The following is a 25,078-nucleotide window of genomic DNA, read 5'->3' as shown; positions in this document are numbered from 1 at the left end:
TGTGTGTGTGTTTTTTTTAATCTGTGCTTAAAGGGAAAGGGGCTTTTCGGGAACATGGTAACAACCACCCATTGGCTGTTCGTTTGATTGACGTCCAGGGGCGGAAACAAGCACAGAAAAAATCGCTTCCTTTCTAGCGATTTTTGTGAGACCGGAAACCCGTGGGGAACGAATGAAACGCTACTGGATTCCACTACAAATTCAGGTATGCGGAACGCCAATATTCCACTATTTAAAATAGCGTTTCTGCTTTGTGAAACCAATTGGCAACATTGGTCCTTGTGCGGAAAGGCCCATAGAATCTTTGAGGCCATGGTGACTCTCCACAGGCCTTATAACAAGCTATTCCCTGCAGGAGCGGGGAAAAAGTGGCAGAATACAACCCAGTGTAAACAAAGGTCAAGCATTTCCCCTTTCCTCTCTCGGAGAAAGTAAGGAAAGAAAATTGAGTTTCATATGAGTCGACCTCACCTCGAAGGTCAGTACTGCTTCCTTCGGCTGGCAGCAGCTCTTTTGTACCCATTTAGAACGGGAGCCGTCCCGGCGATTGGACCCGGGACCAGCTTCATGCCCAAGTTTACGCCCAATTCCTTCTCTAAGCCAACCGCGCCAAGACGGCGATTATTACTGGGCAGCTTTGCTTCTTTTCAGCACACAGACAGACAGACAGCGCTCTGGTTCGCCAGGGAGAAAAGCAGCAGCATCGCGCCCTGAAAGAAGGCGGCGGCGGCGGCGGCGGCGGCGGCGGCGGCGTTTGTACAACGCGGGCCAGTCGTGCGGCGCCTTTTTGAACCATGTCCCGCGTTCTTCGGCGCAGAGCTCCAGCCCGGCCGCCGGCCCAGCCGCCTTCTCGGGGGCGTGGTTGGGCGGGGCGGGGCAGGCGCTGGTGCGGAGCTTCCCGGCCCGGCGTTTGAGCGAGGCAGCCGCTTGTGGGTGGGCTATCTGGCGCGCTCCGGGGGACGCGGCCAATGGGACGAGCGGGCGGGTGGGCTTAAGCAGGTGTGCGCCCGCAACGGCGGGAAATCAGTGGCTGCTGCCTTCGGTGCCTGCTCAGCCTCCTCGAGCCTGTCAGCCAGCAGGCAGCAGCGCTTGCGTCGCTGCTGCTGCTCCTCCTCCAGTCCCATCCCCCCTCCCCCCCGCCTAGTCCCTCAGAGGTTCTCCCGTCCATTTTTCACGCCGAAGCCACACGAGCCCAGCGACCATGGAGCAAGCGAGGTAAGCGAGCGCCAGCTCCTCCTGAGGCGCCTTTCTCTGGTCTCGGGGAGGAGAAGGTGTACCCCCCCCCCAATGGGGAAAAGTTGCTTGGAAGCACGGGGGTGATGAGTGATGCTAGTGAGGTGGGTGTACTTCCGGGTTCACACCTTTATTTCCCTCCCCCCCTCCTGCAATTTCGTGCCTTTAAACTCAGCCCTGGCGTTGCCTCCCTTTGGAAAGCAGTAAAGCAGAGGCAAGCCGTCCGTAGCACTGAGCGAAGAGCCGATGGGGAGCGCCGTGCCCGCAGCGGCTCAGCTAGACTTTCCTTGCGGAATGGGGGCATTAACTTGCTCGCGCCAAGAGAACCCAGCGGTGCTCACAGGTAACGCGCCATTAACTGGACGCCAGGGGGCGCCGCACGCGTTCTCTCTTTCCCCCACGCCCTTGCCTCTAGTCTGCTTCCTCGCCCCCCCCCCCCCCGGCCGCCGCCGCCGCCCGCCTTGTTGCGCATCGCTCTTGCTTTGTATATACAAAAAGCAGCTAATCTTACGGTAAGGGAGAAAGGAAGAGCGTAAGGGATTCCACCGAGGCAGAACTTTTGGAGGCGGGCGAGCGAGTCTGGCGCTTGAGACTGTGTACTCGGAACCCACGACGAGGAGGGGGAAGCGAGAGGAAAAGACAGGGATGGACAGCTACATTGTGTGCTAAGCAGGGCGTGAGCCTTAAACTGACTGCAGGAGCCGGGATGGCATTTCTCTTCCGCGGATCGGTGCCCCAGAGAGACTAATGTTTTAAATGCACCTGGGTAACTATGCCTGCCCTTTGTAGCTGTTGTAGGGGAAGGGACAAGCGTGCCGTTACTTGATCTTTTGTATAAGTCGGGGTCCTCTCTGTGGGGCTTTAAAATGTAAGTAATAGGCCGCCATTTTGAACTGTTTCATGCAATCGAACAGAAAATGAAATCCTAGATCTTACGCTGTTTCTTTGCTTTCTCTCCCCCATTTCCCTCAGTGTCCTCTTTTTCTTGATTTGCTCCCAGTGTGCAGGAGGATTCTCTTCTGTGCATTTATCCAGTACTATGTAGTAAGAAGTATAAATTCCTTGTGAAGCTGGTTGTATTGATGACATGCAATGGAAGGGTAAATAAAGAACCTAAAATACATGGTTTCTGTTGCTTGGTTTCTAATGCTGACCTAGTTAGACCTGTTTGATGGGCATCTGTTAAAATGTTGCATCTTAGGAGCAGGAGATACAAAGAAATTTTGTATTCCTTTGAAATATTTAAGGCTGTTGGTATTGGTGACTAGATCTTCCCAACAAGACCATAATGGCTCTTAAATATACAGGCTTCTGTCTCAGTTGTTAGTCTCCTGAGAGAGTACGATTAAAAGTTTCCTGGCCATTAAAGCAGCTAATTTCTTTCTTGTATAACCTCTAACAATTAATGAAGGCAGAACTAAATGTGGGTTTTCTTCTTCAGTGGCTTTAAAGGGCATGTCCCAAGCTGCTAGCAACATAATGAAGTTATCTATATACTAACGATGCAAGCTTTATGAAAATGGTGTACAGCTAAACTTGTTCTCAAAACATGTTATATATTTACTGTTGAAAGACAGATCTTATAATGTGTATGAATAATTTCCTTGAAGTTATCAGATCTTCTCCTTTTGGAAATTTCTATTATAAATTAACCTAAAGGTATTAAAACCACCACACACCTACCGTTGTATAAATAGCTTTCAATAACAGCTCTGTTTAATGAATGGAAACAGACTCATTTGCAGCAGGCAAGCAGATTGACTGTTAATAACTGCCAGTTAGTAAGATGTAATGCAGCAGTGCTGTGTTAGAAAACAGGTGGCAAATGTTGCTGTCTTAATACCAAGGAGTTGCTTTGAGGAACAAAATGACTGCTTGCAAGGAAATAATTTAAGACTTCAAATATTGTACATAACACAGAGCTAAATTCTTAAACTTACTGTCCCTTGCACGGACTCCATGCTGTCAAATCCTTAGTTATGCACAAAGAATCATTTCATTCTTATACTAAAATTGTCTGTTGACTGCCACAAGAAAGAATCTTTCTTAATTAACCTGCTATGTCATAGTATCAAATTTCAACCATGTTTTCCTGGTCAAGGAAGATATGTGCTCACTATTTTAAATGTTCTATACAAAGTGCTTGCTAAAATGGGAAGCTCAAATATTCCTCAAGTGCCGAAATAAAACCAACTGGGTAATGAGTGTTGAATTTCAGATGTGAGAGAGAAACAACTGTCATTTCTATCACGGCCCATACTTCCACTGTGGTATCACTGGGATGCACTACCAGCCCTCATAAGCAATGGTATCAGATCATGTCTCAGAAATGTAGTGAATATGCTAAGCCGTTAAAGAGAATTGATCCCTGTATTTTTGTTCTGAAGCGTTTTCTCCTGTACCTTGCATGGGAAAGGAATCATTGGATGGGTCTTCCTTTTACAATTTACTAGAAGGCACATTCTAAAGAGGCCATGTTTAATAATGATTTCAAAGCTTGTGTTATCATAGATCCTAATTCATTAAGCAGACATTTTAATACTATCAGTATGTTTAATATTAGTCATCATCATCAAGTACAATACATAAAACTGGTTATAGTTTGCAGAAATATTAATGCATTTACACATCAGCCCCTCCTATGACATGTATGATGTCGCTGGCCAAAGTGCTGAATCAAGACAGCCATCTTGATCACTATTTCCAGATGAGAATCTCCCAACTACAAATTGCTGAAATTACTAGAATAGCCATTTCCTTCATTGTATTTTGAGTATCTCATAAGTTATTGCAGGCAAGTTAACTTTCATAAAATCTTATTTGTGTGATGTATCTGCAGTTTGAGCTGAACGTTGTATGTACACTACACTGCACTAGTGTCTCTTCACAAGAAGGAAATTTAATGTTCTTTTTATTCATAATAAAATTGTGGCAACAATGTCTTTTAAGTGTTAACCATTTTTACCCTGTAACTACCAACACTTTGTCATCCATGACCACAAAGGTAATTTTTTGTGTGATTTGGTGATAAAATACTTAAACAATGGCAGGCTAAACAGGGGAAAATTAATACTAATTTTATGTGTGTTCCTGTATTTTCTGCGTAAAATATTTTTGTACAAACAGATCATTTGCACATCAGCTATTGTTTTTTTTTCCTGGAAAGTAACTCACTTGTAATTGATTCTGCCTTCTTTTTCTGATTTATAAAAATATAAATACTTAACACATGACTTTTGACATCTTGTTTCTAAAAATAGAATGAATTGATATTCAGGATCTTCAAATTAAAGGCCAAAGGTGACATGCCAAGACAAAGGTCACACAGCTCATTTTCAAGCCATCAGTTTTTACTTTGCCTTATGCTTGAACAAAAGCTTATCTATACAAAAAGAGGCCTTTAATGTGTTCTAGCCCAGCAATACAGGTTCTTACAGTTTATCGAGGACTAGCTTGAGTTGCAAGCTTCTGACTAATTCATATAAATGATCTTGTCATTTTATGTACATGCATATTGTGTCATGCAGTAGTCTAATACTGTACAGATACCAGTTCTACAAAGATTCAGGTGAGTAGTTGCATTTGTCTAAAGCAGGAAAACAACATTTGAGTAAGAAAAGAAATATCAGTAGTTCCTGTGAAGGTTTCTTTGTAAGACTGATGGGGTTCCATTCCATGCAACTTATTGTGGTACCTTCCATGAAGATAGATTCAGGTGGGTAGTTGTGTTCTGGACTCAAATCAGTTTTGCAAAGATCATGAATTGTCACAATGTTCACAGTTTAGGCAAAATCTGTGAGTCCATCCAATTTGTTGCCTGAAATTTAGTATATAGTTAAGCACTGTATTTTTGAACTTTTTAAAATTAAAGAGCATATTTAAGTATTGACTTCTTGTTAACTGGGAACAGTACTTCAAAAGTTTGTTTCCCTGTATTATAAGTATGTTTCATCTGTTATGGAATACTATCAACCTACTATGCCTCAGGTTTGTTTCTATTTTTAAGGCTTAATTGTTCATTTCCTATTTCATACATTGCAGTATTCAGTTTTTTTAAAATACTGAACTAGAAGAAACAATATAAAAACTGGGGCAACTTTGACTGCAATGTTAAAGGAGCTTCTCCTGAACTATTAATTTGAATTCTGTTTCCAAAAGCAGCATTATTAACATGTAAATTTGTGTGAATTATTTTGTTCTTATTGACTTTTGATTAGTGACTAAACTGAAAACACTTATGAATGTGTTTTTAGATAAGAAACTTAATCTCATTTTTATACATTATTATTATTACTTATTATATAAAAGTGTTATACTAACAAAAATCATATATTCGTATTGAGTGAGTTGATAGCAGGCTTTGCCCTCCAGTGAACAATTAAGAGCTGAAACAATTATAGGATACCTTAAGTTGTATACAAGATAATTTGTTGCAGTTTACATAGCACCCAGATACTTATAAATATACAATCTGAAAGGTGGCCAAATGCTAAATTTCCTTCAAACCATTTGAATCCTTTACTTATAACACCAGTTATGAAATAAGTGTAATTTTAAATGTGATACAAAACATTTTAGTTTGCAGCTTCATTTATTGCTTCACACTGCTGCAGTACAATAACTCCTGGCTGATAGTTAGGTACAGTTACACTGTCAATAGAATAATTAGTCTTGTGGTAAGTAACATGGTTCTAGCTCAAAATTTAAGCAAATAAAACTGGAGATTTCTTATACTGAATTGTGATGTATTAATTATCAAATAAAACACAAGGACTATTTTGTTTATACAGGGAACACCCAGGGGTATTCATAGCATACTGTGAACTAAAAGGAAATAGGCTTTTGTTAGGTTTTCAAATTATTTTGAAGAGCAAAAGCAAATTCAATGAACAGAATATAATAGTATTTAATAAATCAATCTGGAAAAAGTGCATAGTATGATCAGGCATTCAGAAATAATAATTTAAAATGTTTTATCACCATTGCCTCTCCTAGGAAAGTTTCAATAGTTGTGATAAATCCAGATCAGGTTTAGTGGCTGATTTAAATATATTTCTGAGTCAATTCTATGAAGGCTAGAGAGTTTTTAATGGAACAAATATATGTAATGAGGAAATTAGACCTTCTCCTTGACAATTAATATTCCATAGAAATAATTAGACTCCTTTGCAGTCAGCAAAAATGAATTGTATATTCATATATTATTGAAGTTAAAAACATAACTCTTATACAAAGATATAGCATAAATCTATAGTGCTGCTACAGTTAGTTTAATATGAGTAACTTTAGTACTTCAAGAATACAAGCTAATGAAAGAAGCCAATTTCAAACTGATAAATCTAGAAAAAACTAAAAATATAGAATGATGTCTTTAAGTTCAGTAAAGAAATACAAAGGGGTATAAAATGATAAGCACAAAGCAGCCAAAATAAATGTCCCTCTATTGCATTAAAAATAGACTTATACCTAAATAAACATACCTTCCAAGTAAATCCCATTAATTTCTAAGGTGGCTTTTAAATAAATTCTTTTTTACCAAAAACTGGAGAATATTCTAAATGTGTATCTATTATATGTTTAACTTTTGAGAGTGCTGAATTATTTGTTTTGAAATGGGCTATTATACTTGAATATTGCTTCTAGTCTTTCAAAGATGTGTCTAATTTTAAATGCAATGATTGAAATTAAATTTTAGGAATTTTAATTAGTAGCAATAATATACGTTTTCATAAATTGTAAAACCAAATTAACGGTTTCAGAATCTGGGTGTTAGAATTAATTTATTTGAAAGGCTTTATTTTCAAAATGAGTGTTAACTTCTTTAAATGCTTTTATAAATAGAATGCTAAAATTTTCTTACTAGGAACGATAGAATTAATTACATGGGACAAGACTAATTTAGAGGAACATGATTGGGTTGACTAAATCCACGTTACTAGAGGATGGCACTAGTGACTAGTGACTAGAGAATGTTACTAGATTCTAGTGACTTAAACAAATCCTAGCAAAATACAACAATTCTGCTACTCTCAGACTTAATGCCTATTTAACTATCCATTTCTAAAAGTAAAGCACTAGGGCTTTTATTAAAAGTAGTTTTATATTAAAATTATAATAAAATTGTTTAAGAGAATGTTACCTTGGCAAATCTTAAGATTTCAAACTTTTTAAATATTTGTCTGAGACATATTTCAGAAGTTACTTGCTGACACATGGTTTAGAATTTAAAAGCTCTTAAATAAAGACTGTTAACATTTAGCATTTGATTTTGCAGGGATTATATAGCATTTTTTACACTTTATTAAATAGATTTGTATAGCATATATATGTATATCATCTTGACTTAATTCGTTGTCTGTCTAATATGAAACAACAAAATGTAAATTTGTGTGACATTTGACTCCTGAGCGAACAATGACAGTATTAAGCAACTAAACAGATGAAGAAATATGCAACACAAAAGCAGTAAAATGTATAGGGGGGGTAGATGACTTCCTAATTAGAGTTTCTAGAGCTCCTCAGTAAGATTATACTGATGAGGAAGTGACTTTTAACATTAGTTTTAAAACTTAATCCTAATGTTTTATTGTATATTGTAATTATTAAAATTGTATGTGCTTAATTTTGATGCTACCTCTCCTGAGTCAAGTAAGGAAGGGCATGCTATAAGAATAAAAATATTATTGTATATATGTGCTGCTGAATATTATACCCTGTAATGTCTAGAAACAATTTTTATATTGTCAGGTTTAAATCAATTTATAACATGCTGTCTAATCCCATATTCTCTGATAATACAATGTTTCCATCTTATTACTCCTAGGTTAATTTTTCATAGGAATGACAATGTGAGATTGCTATATACCTGCCCTAAAATCCGTTCACTAAAATTCACTTTCAGAAATTCTAGTGCCAATATTGAGGATCATGCTAGCCTAATGATTGGCAGATGCCATTGTATAACACCTGAGCATAATGAATGGCATGTGTTATGCAAGCACAACAAGGAAGAAGAACTAATGGATGGAAATGAAGACTGATCAAATCTGTGGTCCATTTGCAACAAGAACTAACTAGTAGCAGCATTTAACCGCAACTGATGATAGATCCCAAACTATGAGATTGTCAAAGGGCAATTTTGTCTATGAATTCTTAGTCCTGTTTACAGGAATGAAATGGTGAAGCTTCTACCACTTAAATACAATTGAGTTGTTTCATGAGAAATAGGATCTCATTTTGAATAATTCACAGTTAAACCCGAGTACTCTGTTTACATCGTGAATGGTATACAGTGAAGAAGTATTTGCAGTTATGTAAACTCCTCCAAGAAAATAAATAACCATAGAAATGTAAATAAATGCTATGCCTCCAAGCAGTAGCACTAGTAATAATTCTCTTAGATTCGGTATTTGTTCTTTGGATAGGAATAGAATAGTAGCAATTGCTCTTAGGATAGGTAAAGCAAATGCTTTTATCATATATTTCTGTGTATTCCAAATGTAGTTATCTGTAATGTACAAGTAAAATTTACTTCCATTTTTAATATGTAGAATGTATATAGATTTAAAGGATATAGTATTAGGTATAGCATGGTATGGTTTATTCATAACTAACAAGCTGTTTAAAAAGTTATTTTTTAAAAAGTGAATTTTATTAGTATTAATAGCTGCAAAGATTCTTAGCTAGGGTATTTTGGGTGCTTGGTTTTTCAAATCTGGATTACAGCATTATGTTTTTAAAGTATAATGGGTCACAGGACCAGAAGAAAGTTTTGCAGCACTCAATCTTGACTTGAAGGAGGCAAAATTAGAGCAGTTGTAAATTCTCAAGGTGTACAGATTAGGTTACAATAGACATGCACTGCTCTTGTTTAATATAGAAGTTGTGCAACTATACAGAAGAAACCCTTATCTACCGACACAGCCAAGAGAACAATTTTATTCTAAAAAATATTGACTCTTCAAAATAAACACTGGACAACAATATATACAGGCACTAGCCAACCAAACAAGCCAATTGCTTTCAGTGTGTTGTAGGCCTCAAAATAAATATACTGGCTTAGTCTAAGCAATATTCATTTCCACACTGCTCTTAAATAAAGAAATGGTTGTTTAGACTTGGGTAACAATGAAATACTTCTCATGTAGATTGCTACTGCACTTGATCAAAGATGTTTGTATTTGTGTGTAACATGCTCTTTATTATGGCATAGTGAGGTGTGAGAGAATGAGTTACCAGAAGACTTAGGAGTTGCTTATGTCATTAAGTGAATAATGCATTGTGCTATCAAGTCACCATGAACTTGCTAGCTTTGTAGTGGAATCCATTTAAAGGACAAATGTCTTTATTAAAGTGTGAAAGACCTTTTTTCTTCAGTACATTAGACCCATTAGAATACCACCTGATTATCCATTTGTAGTTGTGATGAGCTAGGTAAGTCTCAACCTGTTAAAAAGTTTACAGGTCTCTTCATGGAGTCAAGAACTAGCATTTTATGGCCTTCTAATGAGCCATTAAACTGGAGAAGAGGTAATGAAATACAGTGCTCTGGTAGAATTAACATAGTAGTGACTGCAGTTCTCTGATTTCTAGGTACCTCAGAAGACTATGAGACCATTCTGGAAAGTCTCTTCAAGTCCAGGTTAGTTCTTTTTCTATCCTCCTTCCACTCTTAGGGCTGTCTCTGGCTGCCAGTATTATTAGTAACTGCAAAACAAAAACAAAAACCTTCAATATGCTACTTGTTAATTTCTGAATAAAGAAGCCAGTAAACATTTTCTCCTCCTTTCAAGGCCTGATTTTGAACTTCCTGCACGTGGATGAAAAGAAGTTGTTGTTTGGACACAAGGGTTATTAATTGTTATAGAATGCTGCCATATTGCAGGGGGTTGGGGGCATCATTCATGTGGGATCTGCCAAGTATAATCCTATGTCAACGTGGTATTGCTGCTGCCCCTGGAGTGGGGAGGAACTATTGTTAAATAAATGATCCCCCTCTCTTGTTCTTTAAGCAAATTCCACTGCAAGTAACTTGGTTTAATATTATTTTCTGTCATAGGTAGTTTTAGTGTAAATGGGGAGAATGTTTGAAAAATCACAGGGATAAGCTGACATCTGCGCTCACTAAAATAATGTAGATGCAAAAAATCAGTACAAATAGCATTCAGTACATAATATCTGAGTCTGTATTTGGTGATTGATCCTGTAAAGAAGTAGGTATATGACAATTGCATGTAACTGTTCCGTTTGTGGTTCATTTTCTAAATACTGTGCAGGAGATGTGGTAAAGTGACACAAGCCCCTGGTATCTTTCTAACAGGCGTTCCAGATGTTCTGCATCACTGGTTGAGTGTCCAGCCAAAGCTTGTATTCACTTTGACTACCAAACCCCAGAATGTCCTTTGATAATCCCATCTCTGTTCTCAAGCCCTGGATAGAGAAATGAAAAGATAAAACGATTCCTGCTTATTCCTGTCCAGATAATTGTTTGTGTTCTGCTCCCTAGATCAGGCTTTCTCAACCAGGGTTTCATGAAATCCCAGGGTTTCTTAACAATCCTGGAAAGGTTTCCTTGAATGAGTGAGAGTATGTTTTAAATGTGTTAAAGAATTATTGGGTGATATGACCATATTGGTCATGTTCACCTGCCATCCCTCGCTAAGTGGCCAATGATGCTCCTGGCTTCCCAACCATATTCTCCACAATTGCACCACTCCTGAGGTTTCCCAAACCCTGAAGAATGTTTCAGGAGTTTCTGCCATAGATATTGGTATGGTGCTTCATGCAGTAACAAGTGGAGAGATTCCTATTTGAGTTGCGTGGTTCCAAGTCACCTAACTCACACAGGGGTGGAAAAGGTTGCATTAGGGATGCCAGCCTCCACATAGGGCCCTGGGGATCCCCCCAGAATTACAACTCATCTCCAGACTGCAGATCATGTCCCCTGGAGAAAATGGATGCTTTGGAAGGTGAACTCCAAGGTCCCCATCTTCCTCAAGCTCCAGCTCCAGATCTCCAGGAGTTTCCCAGTTTGGATCTGGCAGTCCTACTCCTCTGGTGACCAAGGGGAACCCAGCAACCCTAAATGCACTGTCAAAGAGATCTAACTTAATTTCCGAGTAAAGAAGCTATCTGCCCTGTATGTGTCCAGTTTAGACTGCCCCTTGCCCATCTCTTGATGGGGGGGGAAGGTTTTCTGGGATCAGAAGCCTCATCTTACCTGTAGTGGATGGCAAGCATGCTTGTCTGCCGGAAGGCACCAACACCTAGGAAAAACCATTTATGCCCTGCGCTTTGTAGTCTTCTGTATTATTTTTACTGCAGTTCTCCTGAAACTAGTTTACAGGGTTAAACTTGTTCTGGCTCATCTGTTTTATGAATTTATTGGCCGGTAAAACTCCACAGAATGACGGATCAGAGGCTTAGGCGGCGTGTTTCATTGGTGTCCCTCACAGCCAGATATTGAATGGGCTTACTTAGAAATAACCCCCTCCCCGGCTTTTGAAAGAAGCGTCTGTCCAAGGAAGGGTTCTGAGACTTGCGGCGTACACAAGCGCCTCCTCGCCTCGCGCCTCCTGGCACCGCGCTGCCTGCAGCAGATGCCGGCCGGCCCGGGAGAAGGCGCTGGGGTGCACGAGGCCGCCGCTCGTGCTTGGCCGGCTCCGCGTGGCTCGAGGGCCCTAGCGCTCTCAGGTTCCAAGCCCCCCGTGGGCCGCCTTCCTTGGAGCCGGCGGTGCTGAGCGAGGCCCCTCAGGGATGCTGCGGGTGTGGATCGTGAGCGGCAAACGCCACATGCGGGGGGAGATGAGGGCTGGATCTCCGAGTCCTCGCGTGTCTGAACCCGTGGCGCAGGGTTTAATTTGTGTAGCTTTCCACGGTGTTGCATTTTCACGCTCCATTCCTTCCCCACAACCTTTCTTTAAAAATGTGGACCCCGTGATAGAGCCGTTTATCTCTTCCTCAGCGCCAATGCAATAGCAGGTGTTGCTGCTGCAGCTTGGCTGTATAGATTACTCGGAAGCAAGCCGGGCTTTGTTCGGCGGAACTGAATCCGGCGTGTGGTAGCAACACGTTCTCTTTGAACAACTGACGCCAATTCGTTGCGAAGGGCTAGCTGGCCTCGAAAGGTATCGCCTCGCTTACTCTAAAGTTTCCTGTTTGGCTGGGAGGACTCTGACCTGCTATTGTTAGCACGTGAAACCTGAGACTTCCGTAAAAGGGGGCTGGGGAGACTCGCTCTGGATCAGATTTCTCTCTAAAAGTGCGAGAATCACAAGTTCCCGGGGTTAAATTATCGGAATCGAGAGGATCTACGTCTGTAGTCGCTGGTTCTTTCGAGAAGGAGGAATCATTTTGGGTGAAAGGTCCCCTCTCCCCAATATTTTACCGATACAAATTAGTAACTGAAAAAGTGGAGCTCCGGGTCAAGGATGGGGGTTTGCGCAGCCGCAAACTTGGAGGCAGCGCCGACAATCCTAATTTGTAAGTCATATCGCAAAATGCATCGCAAAATGCATTTTACGGGGCTCGCTCAGGCGTACACCATGCCGGCCGCGCCTCTAAATTTCCCTCGAAGGCGACTCGTCGCTCCTGGCGGAGTTTTTTTGCCCTCCCCCGCCGCAGCAAACTAGCTAGGCGAGACCACGTGCTGTTTGGCGCCTCCCGCACCATTCCCCGGGTTGACAGCTTGCCTCCAGTCTAGACGACCACCCCGATCACACGTGTCGAGAACAAGTGATTCCCGGAAGAGGAGGGCACAGGATGGCTCTTCCTAAGAAGTCCCTATTTTGTTTCACGGGGGAGGAGGATGCTCCTAGGAAGTTACTTTTTAGTTAAAAGGTGAAGAAAACTAAAGGCACAGTTCCACAAAAGTTAGTCAAAACTAAATATTTGAAGGAATGTTAAATTCCGCAGGTGTAAAGAATACTATGGGCATGAATTTCCAAAGGGAAGTTTTGGATTCATTACATCTTTGAAGGTTCGCGGCAGTATGAGCCGACCAGGCGGCTGTCTGCCGTCCCTTCCTCCCGCCCACAGCCCCCCCCTCCCCGCCGCTTAGAGTTCATATTGGGCAATTTCCATTCAATCAGATCTTCCACGAAAGTTAAATGGGAGCTACCTCGGTTCTCATGCACTTTCCGCCCAATGGACCCTGACAGCGCTGGTTCCTGTGCAAGTTTACTCAGAAGCACTATAACCCCCCACCCCCAGCCACTTTAAAGTTTCCTAGCTAAATTGAAGGTCTATTATGGATGCAAGAACGCCCATCCGCTCGCGAGACTGGTGAAATCCATCTCATCAAGGCAATTTCTACCTTTGATTCAGTTGTGCCATAACAGAGTGAACGGTTTAGTAAAGATTAAATTATCCCGGGTCCCTTTTAAAATTAAGAATAATCCGTTGTACTTCCCAGTCTAGCCGGCAGTATCGTGAAAATGCTGCTTCAGTCCCATAAAAAGTAGCTGAGGTTTATCTCGCAAGGAGCGCAGCTGCCCTGGGGATGGGAAAGTCTCCGTGGACTGTGTACACGCGAAAGTTGGAACGTGAGGTTGCAGTGTTTTTGCAAAATTCTGTCCCAGCACCTATGCAGTTCTTGACCATGTGCAGAGTGCCTTTCCTTCCGAACTCGCCTGAAACTTGAATTTTTGCCCGAGCCAGGTTTTGGGCGGTAGGGCAAGGTACCTGCTGTAAGTAGGGAACGCCCGGCAGGCGGGTGCCGGTCCTGGTGCGGGAGAGCTTTGCCGGGCGCCGGCGCGTCTCGGAGGTCCTCTTTAGACGAGCGCGGGGCTTAAGCAGCCAGTAGGACCCTCCTATTCGTGAGACATCGGAGGGGGGCTTTTCCCAGCCGCGGACTGAGCCGTTCTGCCCCTGACCGCGACAGTTCTGTGGGCCGCTTGAAATAGGCACGAGCCGCCCCCTTGCTCCCCGCCTTTGGAAGGGCAGCCAGGCGGAGGCTAGCGGAAAGCGATCCCTCCCTCCGGCGACGGCTGGGAGTTTTCTACTCCGTGAGCCCGTTTGCTGCTGGGTGGCGAAGCCCCCTGAAACGACGGAGGGATGCGCGTCGCCCGTCCAAAAAGCCCCATTCCTTGAGGGCGCACTTTGCTGGGAGGGTTGGGGGTGTGGGCGCGAAACCGGAAACAAACGCCGCGAGCCGGACTGCGAGGTCCTGAGGACCCTGGCCTCTTCCGTGGGGCGAGGGGGGGGGGGGGAGTCTGTGCGATCACAGGACGGCCGTCTCAAGGCAAGGCTGCCTCGCTTTTGATGCTGTTGGTGTTAAGTGCTGGTTTTCCACGGACACCCCCCACATACACACACACCCCAACGAATCGTTTGAAAGCCGCCGTGCCCCGGTTTGCTGGCCGTGCGCGGGAGAATCATTAAGGACATGCCCCGTTCTTATTATTTAGCGCCCCCTCCCCCACCTTCAGATTCAGAAAGGTCGCGGGAGTTCCCAGCTGGGCTGGGCTCTTTACCTTCCCCCGAACTTAAAAGGCCGAAGTCTTTTGCAGGAAATGAATGAACCGATAACATCTGACATCGGTGACCAGTCCGCTGACCCCAACCTTAATCCCTCTAATACTGGAGGCCTACAAAATTTGGTCAGGACTGCGGGTAAATCCCAATGTGGTTGTTTCAAAGGCGGCTTTTGTGGAGCAGGGTCGCTTGGTATCGCCACTGGCAGTGACTATTTGCCTGCCTCACCCGTGTATTTCCTGACCTTTTTTTAAAACCGGGAGGGGGGAATCTGAAAAAAAAAATCCGGGTTCCCAGCCCCTGCTTCCAACTGAAACAAATTTGGGATTACAAAAATCCCGCAGAAACTTTAATACCATACCATGGTTCTTATTTAGCAGGGAAGGGTCATAATTCTTCCTCTCTCCCCATTTTTGCCTTGAAAAGTTGTGTGAGTGAAAGCTATAGGTACTTACTACCTTGAGGTTCTGGGTAGGCTCTGTATGTTGTCCCTCTTGCCTCTCCCTAGAATGCACCACCTTACATTTCATGCACTGAAGATGCTTTTATTAGACAAATCTGCTGTTCGTTTCTGGAGTATCTTTAATTCAAGGGGGGGGGGAGAGAAGAGAACCTATTCACTTTTTCTCTAGAATCCCAGCTAAATCGGTAAAGGTTTATCGTTCCTATGGAAATAAGAACTTGTCTCCCATTTCAGATTTGTGATGATTATGTCAATGTGAGAGGTATCCTCTCACATGTGGCTATGCAACACCATATTTCACTTTTATTTCTAAATCGGCATACCTAATACTTTTTTCCTCTGTACACGTTTCTTCCTTGGTTACTTTTTAAAAAGAGCTATCAGTTTTTTTTTTAAATCAACACTTATACTGATTGCAGACCTTTCTAGCTTGGCCGGGAGACAAAGCCTGGGCACTTCGTATTAAACATGCATGGGCTCAGGTTGCATATCCCTTGGGTGTCAACTAAATGATCAAGACGATCCCGTGCATATTTACTCAGAGGTAAGTCTCTTTGCATTCGATAGCACTTACTTCCCGGTAACTGTGCATGGAATGGCAAGCGTTTTCTGCCTGCTGTTTCAGGGCAGCGGGATATTTACCAGGAGAGAAAGGCGGGGCCTGGGAGGGGCCAAAACAAGCTCCCTCCTTCTCAAATGGAAGAGGCAGCATTGAAATAACTACTAGAATGCTTACATTTGAGGGCTGCCTAGGAATTTCAGGAACTAGGCTTCCTTGCTCATGAGTTGTGCTGGGGGGGGGGATTAGTTGTTATTGCCCCCCCTCCGCACGAATGTTAATGTGACAGTCTTGCTATCCTAAAAAAGAAACACTCCTCCCCCCACACACACCCTCCAAAAAAGTAGGGAGTAAATAGGCCCCTTTAACCAGTCCAGAGACCTTGGCTGTTTGTTTAGACTGTCTGTCGCCAGTTCTAAAACAACAGTGGGCAATCCTACGATTTCATAAAAGCATATTCAAGGCAAACCGGGCCGGGAGCAGAAGAGGGAAATGTATCTTGCACTAAGAGAGCCCGCATCAAGACACCCCCCCCCCCGGCCTTCACAACTGCGCTGATGGGGAGGAGGGACGCTGCCGGCACTCGGTGAGGCCGTCACTTCCACGGAAACCAGTGTGGCTGTTCAGGAAAGAGGCTAAAGTTCGGAAAGTTTGCCTAGTACCCAGATAGACCGAGGGATAAGCGACGTGGGGTTCTTGGGGGATACCTTTTCTCTTTCCGAAGGGGCGTTGCCTTTGCTTGCTCCTCGCTGGTTTAAGCATTGACAACATTTATTTGAAATAGAGACCTACTCGCCTTTACCAAATCAGGCCGCAATTATTAAGACAATTGTTTAGATTATGGCGCGGGGAGGGAAAGGAGTTTTATTTTGGTTACTGGCAATTCCTTCTGTCTGCTCGGCCGTTGCAAAAATCCGGAAGGCTGTGGCAACTAAGTGCCCTATATTATATACATGACAGACTGTGCCGGAGATACCTGCCCCCTCCCCCGCCGCCTCCGCTGCTGCTGACGACGACTTAAACTGCAGGCTCCGGGCCCAGCTTTATCCCCTCGCCTCTTTGTTGCCCTTCCCCCGCACACCCTCTGTATACCACCAGCCTCTCTGTTTCCTGCTCCCCGGCCAATTCTCTCGTCGCCTTCTCGTTCCTTCCACAAAACTCCCTCCCTCTTCGAGAACAATCGTTGCTGATTGAGGTTCACTGTAATGCTAGGCTTGCAAACTGGCCTCTTATTTAGGAAGTCATTAATCACATCCCCTCCCCCGGAACGCGATGGCGGAGGAACCTGTGAAGTGCAATCCTTGGCCAGGCCCCTCCCCCCACTATTCTCTTCCCAAAATGCTTTGAAACGCTGGCTCGCCTTGCCTCTCGAACCAAAGTAAGGTGCCGCTTCGTTTCCGGTAGGCGTTTATTTTGGTTTGTTTTTTAAGATCACAATTTTCTGAATCGCAGTTCACACCTCTGTAAAATATGGATCATTCCCCTCATTGGAGTGCACAGGCATACACAGTGCCTAAAGCCATAACTTCCTTGGGCTGAAAGCAGCCTATTGGACTGACTTTTTCCTAGCGGTATTATCGCAGGAAAAGGGTGGTTAAGGTGGACCCGAATGCTGTATATGATTTCCTTCGGCCAACTGTTGGACTCACCGAAAAACTCCTAATGGGTTACAGAGGCGAACTATGCCTAGTATCTACCTGACGCCTTGTAGATAAAAGGACTAAGATTTCTACCGCCCCCCCCCCGCCCCCGCTTTACTTAGAAGGAAATCGGTTGTAGTCAGTGACACTTGTATGAAAGGGCTACAGCCCTGTGCACGCATAGGTGGAAGAAAAGGTTTATTGAACCCGGGTTTACCCCCGAGTAACGGAGCATAGGATTGGTCTGTGGATCGGTAAGGCCCACATACTGTTTTTCCCACCGTTCCCTTACTCGAAAAGGATGCTGATGTACGTTTTTATGTCCCACTCACATAAATAAACAAAGCCGGCTTTTAGTCGTGATAGCTTTGCATGGCTAGGTGCCCCATCGCATTCATTCAAGGAGATGATCCTTTAACGGCAGGCAGGCAGCCGCGGTGGCCACAGGAGCGGAGTGGTCTCGAAAGGCGCGTCAGTTTTGGACAAGGGAAATCTGCAGCTGCGTAGGCAGCGCACTTATTGCCTGTGAGCTGCTCTCGCCCAAATTCCGACGGGGGCACTCCCTCGCCTTCCCCGCGTCATCCGGATCTACGTAGCGAAACGTGCCAAGTGGCGGCCAGCCGTGTTTTGAAATTTCGTTGTTCATTCATAAACCATTCCGGTGTTGTCAGGCCCCCTTGGCGCGGCGATTGGCTGCTCCCGCCCCTCGGCAAACCCCCTCCGCGGAGCGGGAGCGAAATTAGTCGCAAGGAGGCATGTAATTGACCGAGTCACGTGCACGCAGGGGCCCGGGAGCGGAGCGCGAGCAAAGGGGGGGAAAATCAAACGAGGGAAGGCACGTTAGACCATGCGAGCGAAATTGGGGAGCGTTCAAAATCAAGATGTTAGGCTGACGCAAAAGACCGCTCCGAGCAAGCCAGGGGGAACTTTGCCTGTCGCCACTTTGGAGCAGAGAGCCCGTGGGGCAACATGGCCGAAGGTTATTCCCCCCCCCCAACCACCCGCATTGGTTATTTTTATTTTTTTTTCCCCGCGGTTTTGTTTTGGTTCTGTTTACTCGCCTCCTTTGCCTCTCGCGCCCCCGCCCCCCTTTCTAAAAGCCCCTTTAAAACAGTTGGTCTCGTAAGAGAAGGAAGGGTCTCCGCGGAGGGGGGGGAGAGAGAGGCCGTCCAGCCGGCCGGCCCCATTGTGGACGAGATCTCCCAAGTGCTCCGCACCGCCCACTCCGATTCACCCAACTTGAAAAGCTTTCAGAGGGGGCTTTTGTTCCAATTGTCCCTGTGTGATTGAGCAAGCAGTTGCCGGGGGGAAGGGGGCAGCGGCGAAACCTTTGTACACCTGCCCCCCCCCTCCCGACTTTAAAGTGATGCCGGAGTGAACGGGGGGGGGGGCGACTAGCGTGAGGGCGAGAGCGCGCGCGAGAGAGGATGAGCGCCCTTGGAAAACAACATACGGCGCTCGCGGCTTCTGCTGCTGGATGGGCCGTTCCGAGTTGTGCAATCGCCTCTGCTCTCGGCTAGGTCGCCCCCTCCTCCTCCTCCTCCTCTCCTCCTCCTCCTCTTCCCTCGCCTGGCCAGCCGGGGCTCATTCGCCTGCGAATTCCTCTGGGGAGGGATGGGATCGGTGCTCAACCAGCAGTATCCAAGTAAAGTATCGCTTTTGGGGGGTGGTTGGTGTAGCTGAAAGATGGAGTTAAAGGGCAGAATCGCACGTATGTACAGCACAACGTGGGCTAGACTGCTCTAGGGGTGTGGGTGGCTGGCTGGCTGTGCATTTGTGCGCGGGTATTGTGTAAAAAACATTCCGTCGGGACTGAGTCATAGATGATGCTCGAAGCTTTGGATTTTTAATTTTATTTTTTAAAAGCACCTTAATTTTATTTCCTCCCTCCACGACGTTCGGGTGTTTGTTAATGTCTTTGTGGGCAGCCGTCAGAGAGCGGGTTTCGTAATGTTTCTACGTGCGTGCATGTGTTTTCTGTTCTCTGAAGCAATCGTTCTTGTATAACCGCCAAGGGGGATGTTCCTCGAATTTTTAACTCTTTGCCTTTGTTGTGTGTTTGTTTTTCGCCCTCCTTGCCCAAATCAGCGGGGGCGAGTAAAGGTGGAGATGAGCCCGGGAAATTGCCGGAACAAGAGGAGGAGGAGGAAGAAGAAGAGGAGGAGGAATCCCAGATCTTGCACGGAACAGGCCATTGCAAATGGTTTAATGTGCGGATGGGATTCGGATTTATTTCGATGATCAGCCGAGAGGGAAGCCCTTTGGATGCGCCGGTTGATGTGTTTGTTCACCAAGTAAGCACATTTATGTTCTCCCAGCTCTCCTCTCTTTGGCTAAGACCACGTTTGGCCAGTGAGTTTCATATGGTCTTTAAAAAAAAATGGTGGTCTGTATCTTTGAATGGGTGTTTGTACATGCACTTAAAAATATTTTCATTTAAGGTTCCTATTAAAAAAAAAACTACATGAGATCATATAAATCGGCTGGCTGCTTGTGCAACACCATTGGTGCCCCCCCCAGGTTTCTAATATAAGAAATTGAGTGTTTTTTTTTTTGTTTGTTTCTCCTCTGTTCAGGCTGAGATTTCTCTCACAATGATGGGGGGGAAAGCCAGGCACCATGAATTATATATAATAACTTTTAATAGTTTGAAAATGGTTGCAACACATTTAACAATTAGGTATTATTTGTGAGTTGCTGTTTTTTAAATGCCTTAATATTTAGATCAATTGGTAGAGTGTGAGCTTTAATTCCTTTATTCTATTATATATATCAGCATTAAAACAGTTCACATGGTAAAATATGATTAATCTCACTACCATTTTGTTCTTGTTAAATGGTGGGAATATGTTTTGTTGGGCACGGTCTCTCTAAAGGATCAGGGCTCAAACAGCAAGTGTTCAGAGGTAGCTATATATTGAAAATAAAATGACATACAGTTTTTAAAAAACAAGAATACGTTATTACCTATAGGTGCATAATATTGTTATAAATTATGTTTCTGGGAAAGCTGTCAAAGCTGTGCATTTAATGGTGGTGGGTTTGGATTTTTCTTCTCTTAAACCCTAAAACCAGTAGTTGAATTCTGAAGTTGGCATTATTTATTTTGTTTTTATTACAGTAATCTCAGTGCAGTAAAGTTGAGTTTGTACAGAATGCAAGAAGCATAACACTGGGCATATTTACTTAAAGCCCTGCTGGTTTTCAGGAAGACCTTTAACTCCCCATGTGTGTATTGTAGGATTGGATTTAGTGTGCCTGAAGAGTGTTGGGGCTAAAGAACAGCTAAAGTTTTGTAGTTATGGTTATTGTTATATTAAGATTATGGACAATATTCAGTTTCTTTCTCAAAAAACATAGGTTAGGGTGTTTGTGTATATGTATATATATGTGTATATATATATGTATGTATATATATATATGTGTATATATATATGTGTGTGTGTGTATATATATATATATATATATATATATATATATATATATATATATATATATATATATATATATATATATATATATATATATATATATATGGTTCACTTGAAGGTGACAGGCTGACTTCTTAAATCCATGTTTAGTTTTATGGAATTCATGGGAGCTACTTTTGAATAATAAATTGTAAAACTGGTAAGCATTATAGCTCTTCAGTATTGTTGCTTAGATGTTAAACTGCATTAAAATATGTTATAGAGTACAGAAATCTTATTTGCTTATATACACACATACATATATGTACACACACATTTTTGATATTAGCTCATTAGCTACTGAAAGCATAGTTACTGTTGATTTTACTAGCCGTTTCTATTCCTTACCTCCCCAAATCTATCTTTATATCACTGCATTTTACAGTTTCATGTGTACGTGTGTGTAAGAATTGAAAAAAACTTACAGTGCAGGCTGTTATTTTCTTTGCATTTTGTTGCACAAATTAGAAATTCTAACCTGATTGATATTATTGGGAAATATGATACTGTCATTCAGCAATTCTAGACTCTTTTCATGTAGGTAAACTGCAGCAAACTCTCTAGGCTATTTCTACATTTTGCAAGGACTCCCAAAAAAGTGTTGGTGCAACTACTGCACGTTCAGCTGGAGCTGTGCTTCCTGGCTTTAGTGTTACTGTTTGTAGTTTTATTGCATTTGGCAGTTAGAAGTCCCAAAATGGGAAGCAACATTTTAGCATGACATGTCACCCTTTTTTTTCATGTGCATATATCCTGTAGATACGTCCTTTAGATCAGTGGTCTCCAACCTTTTTATCACCGGGGATGGGTCAATGCTTGACAATTTTACTGAGGCCGGGGGGGGGGGGGAAGGTAGTCTTTTGCCGAGGGACATCGCCGCTGCCACCTGAGCCCCTGCTCCACTTGCTTTCCCGCAGGCACCCCTAACTTCCCGCTGCCCACTGGGCGGCACTGCCAGCAGCAGCTGCGCAGTGCCACACTGAGGGGGAGCCTCAGCCATGGCGGCCGCTGGAGAGCACCAAAGGTGAGCTGGTGGCAATGTGGCAGGGCAGCCCCCGAGGCAGCAGCCAGGTAGGATGACGAGGAGGAGCCGTGTCCCAGTACCGACTGGTCCCTTGACCGGGGGTTGGGGACCACTGCTTTAGATACAAGACAGAAATGCTCAGGAATGGATTGGTGTATCAAAAAGTTTTGATCATCTATAGGGAACCTACCTGTTGATATACTTTTTCAATCATTAGAAAAATTGTAATGTTCCTAAAAGGTTGATATTAACAGTATTTTTACAGCTTCCATTTACTCAAACATTTTCTTGTAAATATAATAAATAAAACCTATTTTACAGATGCAAAGGTGAAGAAAAGCATGTGTCATAAATATGAATCTCACCCCTTTATTAATGCCACATATGAAATAGCTTCCCAGAGAGAGACATTCCAATCATTTCCAACATAAAGCTGCACATCATACTGATGAGTGATCAAAAAGTGTAGATGTATGTAGATGAACTACCCCAGTGACCCTGGAACCGAGGAATCCCCTTGTTTAAGCATAGTGTAGGAATCCAGTGATCTCTAGACATTTACTATTCTGTTCACTGAACTGTCCTGGTTATAAGTTTATGTTGTGAATTAGCATCATTTCAATGAGATTTCCCTGTTTCAAATGGTTATGGGATTCAGTATGTAAAACAAATAATCTGAATATATGAGAGCTCTGAAATATAAAGCAATTTGCTATTAGTAATATGCGTGCAAATAATATTTTCATCTGACATCTATTTGTATCCCATGAATACTTTTTGTACATTTCTTGAATGTTTATATAGCATTTTGGATTTGGATCTGTGCTTTGTGTGGCACTTTGGGGGAAGGTACGGAATAGATTTTCTTATCTTAATTTCTAAAGAGGTGCTGTAATATTTTGTTAATGAGTTGGATCAATTGAAACCAAGGTATGCTGGGAAGAAAACTGTAAATGTATATAGCTTATTTAAAAGATCTGTAAATATTTCCATTTGATCCCGAAAATGTGAGTGAACTCTCTAAAGAGGCTGAGATGACTTTACTACATCCCCGAATAATGGACTGTTTAATCAGAAGTAGTTTGTTTCTTACACAGAAAAAAAATTATAATTAAAATGTAATTCCATATTACCTTGCCATTGGCAAATGTTATCTCTAATATTTATTTCTAAAATGTAAGGGGGGGACTTAAAATCAATAATTACTATGGACTATCCAATTAAGAGTCAGATTGGTGCAGTAGCTAAGAGCAGCAGCTTCTAATCCAGGTTTGATTCCCTGTTCCTCCTCCACATGCAGCCAGCTGGGTGTCCTTGGACTTGCCATGCACTGATAAAGCTGTTCTGACCAAGCAGTGCTATCAGGGCTCTCTCAGCCTCACCTACCTCACAGGGTGTCTGTTGTGGGGAGAGGAAAGGGAAGGCAACTGTAAGCCGCTTTGAGTCTCCTTCAGGTAGAGAAAAGTGGCATATAAGAACCAACTCTTCTAAAAAAACATACAAGATACTGATGTTAAGGTCACCTGCAGTTGCTTTTTGTGTTTATAGTAAGAAGAAAGAAGTGAAATAGGAATAGTTGGTTGTTAACTCAAAGTGGACAGAAGAACAATTTGTGTTGCATTTTCTTGAAATCTAGTTCTTTGAGAGGAATCTTAGGCAGTGATGGGTATGTCAGAGAAAGGTTGAAGCATTTTTCCTTACTTCTATTTAAATGATGAAGGACCTGAAGTTTTAGTGATTGAGTGTATCAGTTAGCTGATATACACTGCAATCCTAAATAGAATTACACACTCCTAAACCCATTGATTTCAATGTGTGTAAAGGTAAAGGTATCCCTTGTGCAAGCACGGGGTCATGTCTGACCCTTGGGGTGACGCCCTCCAGCATTTTCATGGCAGACTCAATACAGGGTGGCCTTGCCAGTGCCTTCCCCGGTCATTACCGTTTACCCCCCAGCAAGCTGGGTCCTCATTTCACCGACCTCGGAAGGATGGAAGGCTGAGTCAACCTTGAGCCGGCTGCTAGGATTGAATTCCCAGCCTGATAGGCAGACAGCTTCAGGCAGCATTTCTGCTGCTTACCACTCTGCGCCACATAGAAGAGTCAAATTCTTTATGTTTGCACAAATGCAGCTAAGATTGCATTCATATATTCACATAAATGCTGATCTGTGGTATTTAGGAACTGCCATGTTTATTTATTTTTATTTATTATTGAATTTCTTACCTGCCACTTTCAGGATACCGACTCTTGGCAGGCTGCAACATGTAAAACATATAAAAACCCTGCAATAATAAAAGCCCATTAAAACTCCATCAAAACCCCATCATACAACATTACCAAAATTAGCAGGAAGGCAGCAAATGCAACGTCTCCCTCAAAACGATATGCCTGCCACAGGGGCGGCAGAGGGCTATGTCAACATGTATGCATCTATTTATAGTTGTCCATGAACAAAGAGTTTGCTTATGTGGGAGCAGGATTGCAACTCAGATAATTTATGCCACACTCCTGGCCACAGTTACTCAGAATTAGATTTATAATGGCTTCAGATATTCTGAAGAAACTGTGCCAGAGAAAGTATTGCATCTGTAATTAAACATCACATTGGAAGCAAGGTGTGATGCTGCTTGCTCTGCTTTTGGATGTTCTTTTACTCCCGAGTAAATGTACTCAACTGCTTTAAATAGAAGCTCCACAGAAACAATCACAATTCTATAGTGCAGTCTGAGCATGTTTGTACAAAAGCTACTCTTGTTCAATTCAGTCAATCTTTTTAACCGAGAAGCACTGGAGATGTTGTCCAGTTCCTTGTGAATCTGGGTTCTTTAAAGTCATCTGCTGCCATTTTGGTACATTCCATGCCATGAAAAGCTTCATCAGCTCATTGCTACACAAAGGACATTTTTCTCTGGACCTTTTGAGAACCCAGGTAAGTAGGTTAGAGATTTTGGGTTTTATTTCTGCTGTTCAGTTTCTGGATGCATGTGACCAGCGCATTCAGTAAACACAGCACTATTTTTGCCCTCTAATGAAAAAGAAAGATAATATGGATCCGTGCTGTGAAAAAGGCCATAAAACTTGATTGACATCTTTGGAAACTTTGTCAGTCATTGTATATTGAACCTAGTTTCTAACCCAGTAACTCTAACAAACTGCTTAAACCCAAGCAGTGTACCTATGCCTAGAATGCTTGTGGAAAAAAATAACATTTTG

At 43.0% G+C, this 25,078-nt stretch overlaps 1 protein-coding gene across 5 annotated transcripts in view; it reads left to right on the top strand.

Moving 5' to 3' along the window:
* The first annotated feature begins 1,056 nt into the window (after positions 1-1,056).
* Positions 1,057-25,078, top strand: part of LIN28B (lin-28 RNA binding posttranscriptional regulator B) — a 117,743-nt gene continuing 93,721 nt past the window's right edge. Inside the window, exons 1-3 of one of the 5 annotated variants that reach the window (XM_077303235.1) lie at positions 1,057-1,215; positions 9,826-9,874; positions 19,457-19,662. In XM_077303235.1, coding sequence (XP_077159350.1) covers positions 9,841-9,874; positions 19,457-19,662 — 240 coding nt within the window. In that variant the 5' untranslated portion in view covers positions 1,057-1,215; positions 9,826-9,840. Of the gene's footprint in view, positions 1,216-1,295; positions 1,577-9,825; positions 9,875-18,131; positions 18,348-18,650; positions 19,080-19,456; positions 19,663-25,078 lie in introns of those variants that run through there. The other 4 variants (XM_077303240.1, XM_077303266.1, XM_077303249.1 and 1 more) reach the window with 4 other exon arrangements.

Source organism: Paroedura picta, chromosome 1, assembly GCF_049243985.1.
Source record: "Paroedura picta isolate Pp20150507F chromosome 1, Ppicta_v3.0, whole genome shotgun sequence".
NCBI lineage: Eukaryota > Metazoa > Chordata > Lepidosauria > Squamata > Gekkonidae > Paroedura > Paroedura picta.
This window is presented reverse-complemented; position numbering and strand designations above follow the sequence as displayed.